The following is a 10,493-nucleotide window of genomic DNA, read 5'->3' as shown; positions in this document are numbered from 1 at the left end:
AAATAGTGTTCTATATTTTCCCTTACAGACATGGGTTTTGTATAGGTACTTTCAAAGGCATGGGTTTTCTACTATAGGCACTTGTATTGAAGCGTTTAAAGTCTTTTTTTTTAAGAATATGTTTATTAACATTTTCAATTCCAACAATATCTGCAATACCATATGATTTCGTTATTACATATATCACATCTTCCAACTTTAGCCATACCTTGAACATCAAGGACTAGTTCGAAAATATGTTCGATTTTTCACAACCGTCTCTTTGCCCACACTAATACCCGAAATAATAATGTCTCCTATATACACCTCGGCTAGTCGGAATTGTCTGAGAGTGTTTCTTCCAGTGGGGGATCACAAATGTTGCCCCGGTATTCATTCCATTTCCCCCAGACCCGTGTCCATTTTTTGGGGCATCTCCTATAGACGTATACTGATTTTTCAGTTACCAGTTATTCCTCCATACCACAACACCATCCTCTTAGTGTAGGAGTTTGCCTGACTCCCCACAATTGTGCTATATTTCTTTTCGCTAACGCCATGCCAAGCGCCACCCAGGTTTGCACTGCATGATTTAGATCTGTAGGTTCCCAGATGTTGAGTATGCATCTCTTCGGCTCAGGCGCCACCGTTATACCAGTGACCTGCGAGATTGTGCGCATGATTGCTTTCCAGTATGTGTCAATTTCCACGCATTGCCAAAGTATGTGCCAGAATGTGCCTAGTTCCCCACATTGTCGGATGCAAAGCGGTGTATCTGCTCTGTGCAATTTATACAGTAGTCTCCTGGTGTAATATGTACGATGTAGAACCTTCAGTTGTACTAATTTAAATCTAGCAGGGATCGCTACCTCCCTTGGGGATGCCATAGCTGCCTGCCAGTCGGCCTCCTCTAGTTCACCCAGATCAGTCTCCCATCTAGTTTTTAGGATTAATGTCGGGTCCGAGTGGTTGTTTATAATTTTTTTGTAAGTTAATGAGATGGCTTTTTTCGTCATATGGTCGGTGAGTAGCCTGTCCTCGAGGGGTGACGATTCTGGTAATTGCAAGCCTTGTGGGATCAGTGCCGTCCGTGCATGTCGTATTTGCATGTATCTGTAAATCTCTGTGTCTGCTAATCCATAGTACTGTTGCAATTGCGTGAACGGGATAATCTCCCCCTTTTGCCATAAGTCCCCCACCTTCGAGATGCCTATTAAGTCCCATTGTCTGAACCCCTTCGTGTTCCGTAGCTTGCCTAGTTTTTTTGTGTCCCATAATGGCGTTGCCTGCGTCACGACTCCCTCCCATCCCATGTCTCTCTGCACCTCGTGCCAAATCTTAATTGTATGCGCTGTAGGCCCTGTAAGATTCTTTGTTTTATTCCTATTGTAGAGTTCCCCCATCATACCATCCGTTCCCAGGAGATATCTGTCCATGCGATAAGCCGGTTCCTCCTGCTCGGCATGAAGCCAGTGATTTATTACCGCCAGTTGGAAAGTCCAATAGTATGTTTTGATGTGTGGGAGCGCTATGCCTCCATCATACCAGCTTTTAACCAGTTTGCGCATAGCAATACGGGTCACCTTACCGTCCCACAACAGCTTGTTTATTCCATTATTATTGCTATGAAGTACGATGGAGGGACCGGAAATGGTGTATTTTGTAGGACGTATAAGAATCTGGGGAGCGCCATCATTTTAAAGAGGGCTGCCCTGCCTAGCAAGGTGAGTGGCAGGGAACGCCAGTGGAGTACAACCCGGCAAAATCGTTCCAGAGGTATCATGAGATTTTCTGCAATGAAATGCGCGTCCTGACATGTTATATGAATGCCTAAATATTTAAACCCTTCGGTAGCTATCTGTATGTCACAATTACGCGGGAGCGCCCGAAAGTATGAAAATGTGTGGATTCGTCCAATTTATGGTATATCCGGATACACGCCCGTATGCTGCACAGATATCCATGAGGCAGTTAAGGGAGCGGGTTGGCGAGGCCAGATAGAGCAGAATGTCATCCGCATATAGCGATATACGGTCCTCCCACTCAATTGCCCACCTAAGCCCACGGATTACTGGATCTTGCCGTATCCATGCCGCCAAAGGTTCCAATACTATTGCAAATAGGAGCGGTGATAATGGGCAACCCTGCCGTGTCCCTTTTGCCAGTGGGAAGGTAGCCGAGATTCGCCTATTGGCGACCACTTGCGCCAGCGGTTTTGTATATAATAATTCCACCCAACGTATGAATTTGGGTCCGAATCCCAAATGGTGAAGAACCGCGAACAAAAAGGGCCATTCAACCATGTTGAATGCCATTCGCGCATCCAGAGAAAGAATTATGGCGTCCTCTTTAATAAGGGATTTTCGCGCCATGACACTGTGTACCCGTCGCAGGTTCAGTGCCGTGTTACGGTGTGGCATAAATCCCAATTGGTCCGGGTGAATCACCATTCCCAAATATGGCTGCAGTTGTGTTGCAAGCACCTTGGCTAATATCTTAGCTTCTGCATTAATAAGGGAAATGGGCCTGTACGACATGCAACTGTGTGGCGGTTTGCCCGGCTTGTGTATCGCGACTATCGTTGCCAGGCGTTGATCTCTAGGAAGTTCACCCTTCTCTAAGCTATCGGTGTACATGTTAAGTAGGTGGGGTGTCAGAATAGCAGTCGTATGCCTAAAGAACTCCACTGGAATTCCATTGGGTCCCAAGGCTTTACCTGTGTGTAGCGCTAGTATTGCCCGTGTCATTTCGTCTTGCATAAGGTCCGCCTCTAGTGCTTGTACCACTGTTTGGGTCAGCGTTGTCATTTTTATATCTTTCAGAAAGGCTTTATTTTCATCCACTGTGGCCGTGGCTGTCGGTGTATATATGTGTTCATAATGGGTCGCCAGTGTATCTACTATGGCTTGGGGATCTGAGGTTGTGATTCCACTTTGTGTGTCTAGTTGCGCTATCCACCTACTTGCTCTGTCCTTTTCGTCTAACCAGGCCAGGAGTTTGCCTGCCTTGTCTCCTTGCTCGTATACTGTATGCTGTGTCGTCATAAGTCTGGATTTTGTCTCTTCCCACACAAATGTCTTATATTCTTGTTGTGCTAGCTGGAGCCCATGTGTAGTTGCCTCAGTAATATCTGAGGCATGATCTGCTTCTGCCCTCTCTAACTGCTCTTCTAGCGCTTGAATTTGTTGATGTTGTTGTTTCTTGTGATGTGACACCACCGATATTGCCTGGCCACGTAGGACCATTTTATATGCTTCCCATAGTGTCGTTGGTGACTCCACCGAGTGCTTGGTGTCGGCAAAATATTGTTTCGTGTTGGTAATTCGTTTTTTCTTAATTTCCTTAACCATTAAGTAGTGCGGATACAGTGGAAAAACCCTGCGTCTACCCGGGATGCATGATGCATAGGTCATCAGTACTGGTGAATGATCCGATATTCCCCTAGGTAGGTGTGTTACGTCTATTATCCTTTCCATCCCTAGCTCCAGAGTAAATATATAATCTATTCTTGACATACTGTTACGGACTCCTGAATGGAAGGTATATTGACGCTCGTGTGGGTGTCTGGCCCTCCACACATCGGTTAGCCCAATTGCATTAACAAAATCCTTCAGCTTGGGATTGGAACTGCTGGGCCCTTTAGGGGGTTGCCTGTCTATGGATGCATCAATGACTGCGTTGAAATCTCCCCCTATAATCAGTTCTCCTTGTGGGAGTGTAAGCAAGAATTTGCCTAGGTCTGGGAGAGTGGAATTGTGTAAAGCAGGCGGGATATAGACCGATACTAAGTTATATTGCCTCCCCTCCCATTGGCATGTAACTGCTGCAAACCTGCCTTGGTTGTCTGTCCAGGTCTTTTGTACTATCAATGGGCATCGTTTCTGGATTAAGACTCCCACTCCCCTCGATCCAGAGGTGAAATCTGAATTTATTGCCTTTTTATAACCCCATCTGTCCAAAGCTTTACAAGTGGAGCCTACCAAGTGTGATTCCTGTATCAGTGCCACCGCTGGCCCCTTTCTTTTTATGTATTGTAGGTCTAGACCTCTCTTTATCTTGTCCCACAACCCATTCACATTCCATGACATCACCGTGAGGTGCATGGTGTTCCTGCTATCGTCTATTTCGTGCAGGTTGCCGGTTGCCATTGGTATCTTTTATATGCTTGGTCCTTGTTATCTTACTATCTTGCATGGAGGCTTTGTTGAGAATGTATGCAGTGGGGTCGATGTGGTTGATTTCCTGTCGTTTGGTATGCATTTGAACCTTTTGAAAGAACAACCCCTGTAAGCAATACCTAACCCCCACCCACCTCCCTGCTTCCCTGCCCGTCGGATTCCAAACTATCCACCACCCCAACTGAGCAGAGTGCTTAGTCCCCATAGCTTTGTACTTGCGTGCCAGTGGGGGAAGAACCATTCGCGACCAGTCCCGGTCTCCCCCTCAGTAGTGCAGTATTTCCACGGCTGTTTATACGTCTCATTCTCCGACCTCGTCAGCCTCTTTTAACATCTTCCAACAGTGCGGCACCACCCCATGAAACTGTGGAGCTGTTATCTCAGTTCTGCTTTGAATTGGGCGGCCCTAACTTATACCTCAGGGCCGTCCCCTGGGGACCGATCCTGGCTGCAATATCTCTGCCTATGCCATTCATACTTAATTTGAGTCTTCCTGTACGTTGTTATTTAGTGTATCACCGGTTGCACCTTTTCCTGAAGAGTCTGATTCCGCTGATCTTCCTATGGATTGGCCGTGCCTCTGTGCCGGTCCCCAGTTTCCTTTGGTCTTGCGCCATCCTTCCAGCCAGTCTGTAGCTTCCTCCGGCGATGTGAAGAACCAAGTCTTTCCCTCTGCCTCTACCCTCAGCTTTGCGGGGAAGAGCATTGCGTATTTAAGTTCTCTCTTCCGGAGCTCTTGCTTTACCTCCAGGAAGTCACGCCGTTGCTTTGTTACTAGTGCTGTGTAGTCCGGGTATATCTCTACTTTACTATTGTCGACTATGCGCGCTGTCTGTAGGATGGTGTCACGGTCACGAAAGTTGAAAATTCGTGCTAGTATAGGCCGTGGCGGGGCACCCGGCCTGGGCCTCCCACCCGGCACTCTGTGTGCATGTTCCACCGAGAAGAAACTCGATAATCCTCGAGGTTGGAGTTTATTTTTGACAAGGTCTTCTACAAACAGGTCTAGAGCCGGACCGGGTATATGCTCTGGCACCCCCACTAGGCGTATATTGTTGCGTCATGAGCGCCATTCCTGGTCGTCAAGTTTCACCTCCATTTGTTTCTGAGCTCTCTCCAGAGACCTTACTCGTCTTTGCAGCGTCGCTGTCTCCGTGGACAAGGTTGCTGTCGTTGCCTCCACTTCTTTCAGCCTGTCACTAATTTTAGATACGTCTGCACGTAGCAGTGTAATGTCCGTGGATATCGTTCCTATCGACGTTTGTATTTGAATCAGCGTGTGCATTATATCGCGCAAAGTTATTTCTTTTAGTTGGTCGGAGTGCGCGCCATCCTCACTTCCCCTGTGAGTCTCTGGGGTCAGAGGTCTATCTCCACGGTAGGCATATTTTTCTAATTTTGGTGCTTGTGTCATACGTTGGCCTCTTCCTCCCATGGTGTCAAAGCCAGCCGGCCGGTGTAGCTGCTGGGCGGCAGGGAAGTCAGTAATTGCCGCTGCCAGACTGCGCAGGCAGTTTCCACGCACGGCCTTTCGGTTTTCCCTCCTCCCCCCGCCGCCTTATGTGCAAGGTACCCTGTCCTTGATATACCCTCAGCAGGGCTAGTGTTAATTTCCGTAGTTACTAGTACTGTGGCAGCCTGGCTCTAGCTGCAGTGTGGCTGCATGGTCCGTTTTTCCCCGGATTAAGGAAGGTCTCTGTGGGGCCCAGTGCGCAAACGTGCCGCTTCTGTTTTCACTATGCCTCCCTTAATTGTGCGTCACTCCATATAAGCTACCATGAGCCTAAACACACTCCTTATTATGCCTTGAGTGTTAGACTTTCGTAGGCCAGTACTGTGCCACCGCAGACTCCTATATTGCAATGTTCACAGGACAGGCCCGAGCTCCAGGCCATAAATTAGAAGCGGGGGCCGGCAGCGAGGTCTGTATGCTGGGCCACCTTCTCACTTTCAGGCTCACTTCCGCAGTAGTCCCAGTAGAAATGAAGCTCCTGTGGTCTTTCCCTCTTCGGATTTCATCTGTGCCCCGATGCGTGCCATCGGATTCTTCCTCCTGCTCTCCCTTAATTATCACCCCCGACTTACGCGCTGTGCTGACCGCGTCTCGCTGCTGGGTGCCTTCTTGGGAGGGTCAGTCCCATCGGAGCACAGACCCGGGCCCTCGATCCCTCCGGTGGTGCTGGGCGGGAAGCAGCGTGTTTCAAGTCTTTTGGCCGAAGCTTCGCCGCCACCGTTCCATCCGCTGCGCCCGCTATGTTCTTTCTAACTCCCGGCCTCCTCTCTGCGCGCTGCTCTATTATACGGGAGTCCCTAGCTGCGGCCCTCGAAAAGCAGGCCGTGATCGCGGCTTCGTTACTGTGGTTCTCCCGGTGGCTGCGATGGCCCCAGACGGATGTCTATTTCTGCTGTGGCCTTCCGGTGGCCGATTCTTTAATTTAAATGTGCCGTGTTAGCGGATTCATGCCAAATTCAGCACTTAGCCTGTAGACTCAACCATACCAACTACGGTGCTTCCAATTACTTACGTTGTAGGTAGGCTTTAGAGAGCGCATGTATTGAATACTTCTCATGCCGTCTTAATTCTCTTTAACATGCTTACCATGTATTTGCATATAATACTAGTTAAATGTTTAATATATTTTCTTAAGGTTAAGGACTTTTCTTAAGGTTAAGGACTTTTAAAGGCTAAACATGATGCGCTTCACTTGCTGTTGGCGAGTCATGCCAGATTTCACTCAGACGTTTTGGCTCGCTTTTATTTTGTCGTTGTAATTTTTCTTTTATCGTGAGTTTGCACCCATAAACTATTCCTCCTGCGCTACTGTTGATTCCTGCCTCTGTTGTGATGGATGAGTCACATTTGCATCGTCAAGTGTCTGTATTTGTGTCTCTGACGACTTACGCGCTGTGCTGACCGCGTCTCGCTGCTGGGTGCCCTCTTAGGAGGTTCAGTCCCATCGGAGCACAGGCCCGGGTCCTCGATCCCTCCGGTAGTGCTGGGCGGGAAGCAGCGTGTTTCAAGTCCTTTGGCTGAAGCTTCGCTGCCACCGTTCCATCCGCTGCGCCCGCTATGTTCTTCTTAACTCCCAGCCTCCTCTCTGCGCGCCGCTCTATTATACGTGAGTCCCCGGCTGCGGCTCCCGCAAGCAGGCCGCGATCGCGGCTTCGTTACCGATTCTTGAATTTAAATGTGCCGTGTTAGCGTATTCATGCTAGGATTTATCGGGAGAGACGCTGGTTGCTGCGGAGCTCTCCTAGGCTGCGGCCATCGATGTCGGCTGCAAGCCACGCCCCCAAAGTCTTTTTTAATATATGGTTTTTGTGCTCATATGAGTCTTTTTATTAGGACCTTTATGAACACAAAGTTTTCTATTTGAGCCTTTCCATATACTTTTAATATGTGGTTCTCTTTAGGTACTTTTACAGACTTTGAATACTTGGTTTTAAAGATGTGCTTTTTGAGACACTTTAAATATGTGATTTTCTAGAGCTGCATCTACTGTTTCACTTCATATGTGGTTTGTGTATGAGCTGTTAGAAACACTTTCTATATGCGTTTTTTTTTATGTAGTTGCATAGACACAAGGGTCTGTAGGCACTTTTTACAGATGTTTTTAATGCATGGTTTTCTAATCATGCTTTTAAGGATGTTTTATAATGTTGTTTACTATATTTGTTGTCATTAAAGTAATAGTTGGCTAAAGTGCTGCCCCACATGTACGCCTTTGAGCAATTTGAAAGCTAACACAAGATAGCAAGATGCAGCGAAACGCTTCAAAGTTGACAGAGTAGGGTTTTTTCTAGGTATGTTAAAAGGGGGTTTTATAGAACGTTTTTTAGAGAAATTAAGATTTGCTTTCCTATCCTTGCTTGTAATACTTTTAATAAATATTCATTCTGTGCATGCTTGTATAGGTATTTTTTAACGAGTGGCTTCCTACATATAAGCTCCTGTAATATATTTGTAAGTGAAAGCAGCTTCCTGCCTCAGGTGTCTACACTCCAATTGGGTTTCGCACTATGGATGATTTGCTAATGATAGAAAATATCTTTTACAGCCACTTTTAATGTTGTTTTTCAATACTTGCTCGTAGAGAAACTTGCACTAGGTATTTTTACAAGTCGCACAAGCCAGGGTTTTCTGAAGGCATTTTAACAAGTTGTTTTTTAGGTCGAGTCTAATGCAGCGCGCATGCGCTGCTCTATGGGAGGCTTCTTGTAAGCACTCTAAACTTCTCTGTGTGGGTCTGACTCCTCCCACAAATTGGATTGGCCTTTGTGTGCGTCTTTCAATAATGAAAGCACGCAAATGGCCAAAGGCGGGTGCATGTCCCACCTCCTTTCCAATATGTCACTCCCACAGCGTTTTGCTCTCGGGAGCAAGCAGAGGCGCACAGGGTGGCAGCTGCACTCCTCGTCGTGGATCAGGTTACTAATTAAACACAGCACGTCACTTTCACTTTAGCGGCCGCGCTTGTCTGTTTTCTTTTGGTTTGTGTATCCTGCTTGTTATAAAACTGCCAGCTGACGGCGCGCACAGGGCCTTCCTCCCTCTATCGTAATATCCCAAGTGCTTCACTTGAGATAGGGCCCAATGTTTGCAGAACTTACGCTGCGCAGCCAACAGCGGGGCTTCAAACCTCCCTCCCACAGCCTGCACTTATTAACCAGAATCTGATTACGTGAAGCCCCCCAGGGGAAAAAGAAACACGAAGGCAGCTGCACGTTTCACTTAGAATACATTTCACTCATTTACCGCGTTTCCTAAAAATGATCGCAGATACAGTTGCGCGTATTTACTGCAAGACCACTGAAATTAGTGAAAATGACACGGAGTTCGTAAACTAATTAAGAAGCCACGTTTGGCAACGCGAATACACTAGAACACATAAAGGGAGCAGCGTCAAAGCCCTGGATGGCGCTAATTTGGCCCACTTAGAGCCTTGCATCTAAATTATCATGCAGACGCGAAAGGCCCCTTTAAATTGACGTGGCCCTTCCAAAGAGGGTGCGATGGCCGCGCGCTTCAGCCGGTCCGCTCTGTCCGAACCGTGCCCGGGAACATCACATTTCAGACAAACTTCATTCACCCACAACTGCGGTCCTCGCGCTGGGCAGGAATGACAAATAGCTATCTTCCCACTTCAGGGATGTGTTTCAAATAAAGAAGAGGTATTCTTGTAATCAGTTCCTCAAAAGGCGTATCTCCATCTTGCTTTTAAGAATTTCACAGTGAACTTGAGTTTCAAAACACTCAAAATTGCATCTCGGAACCCTGTTAAAATTTCAAAAATCCTTTTGTAAAACACGAAGACCTGTAACCCCAACAGACAGTGCAGGGACACAGTAAGGCACATTTTATCTGGAATGCAACTGTAGCTCTCATCGCACCCAGTAACACGTGTGTTCGTAAGTATATCAAACAACAGGCATTCATTCACTCCATCCAGACGCGCAGTGCTCTGACTGAATATGCATTAATCGCCCGTTGCACTTTGCTCAAAGCAAGATGACGCCAAGCGGAAAGACACAGTTTCACCTTGCACTGCGGAGGCCTTCCTAATGGGGCACCCCAGCTGACAAACTGCGCAACTTTGCTCGAGAACTTCTAGACAGTTACATAACCTTGACTTTACACTTTTGCAAACAGGCGGGAAAAATAAATAATGTTTTGAAAAGAAGGAAAATAGTTAAAGGTCTCTGTTCCGTTCGCATGCCTGAATAGTACTTTATCACCCTAGAAATTAGGTGCAGGCGGATTTCAGGTACCTAGTGCAGGAGAGGGGGGTTTATGTGTGGGCCACTCGCAACCAATATGTGTAGGCATGCGTGTGTGACTGTGTGTGCATATGGCGCCACTAAACGGTGTCTGCACGCACCTTCAGGCAGTGAGCATCACGACGTGCATGTGTGCCTGTGGCGCACTGGACATGTCTGCACGCACCTTTATACAAACTGCACAATGAAAACACAGTACATTGCTTCAGCCAAAAGTTGCGTACATTGCTATTTGCACCATCTCAGTCCCTCAGCCTTCTAAAGTTGATACATTGAAAACACCACACATTTTACTAAAACATTAAGGTCTTTGTATCGTTTTAATCCACACTTACAAGATCTCCAATCGTTGGGTACATCAAGTGCTCCCTTTTCTTCTTAGGCACCGGTTGGGTCATATAGCTTAAAAACAAGCCAATAGCTCTGGCTAAGCACTTGTAAGGTCCCAAAGGCGAGACCTATTGGCTATGCAAATGCTTGTGTTACTTACTGGGTACTCTTGTAGACATTTTGAATATGCGGTTGTCTACAAATGTGTTTTTGGTCACAGTTTTAATA

General features: G+C 47.0%; 1 protein-coding gene across 1 annotated transcript in view; it reads left to right on the top strand.

Moving 5' to 3' along the window:
• The first annotated feature begins 600 nt into the window (after positions 1-600).
• The window catches only part of LOC146856467 (uncharacterized), a 90,875-nt gene continuing 80,982 nt past the window's right edge, over positions 601-10,493 (top strand). The window contains exon 1 of the mRNA XM_085651257.1: positions 601-700. Coding sequence (XP_085507383.1) covers positions 601-700 — 100 coding nt within the window. The remainder of the gene's footprint in view (positions 701-10,493) is intronic.

Source organism: Triturus cristatus, chromosome 4_1 (genome assembly GCF_964204655.1).
Source record: "Triturus cristatus chromosome 4_1, aTriCri1.1, whole genome shotgun sequence".
Lineage (NCBI taxonomy): Eukaryota > Metazoa > Chordata > Amphibia > Caudata > Salamandridae > Triturus > Triturus cristatus.
Note: the sequence above shows the minus strand (reverse complement) of the source record. Positions and strands in the feature narration are given on the sequence as shown.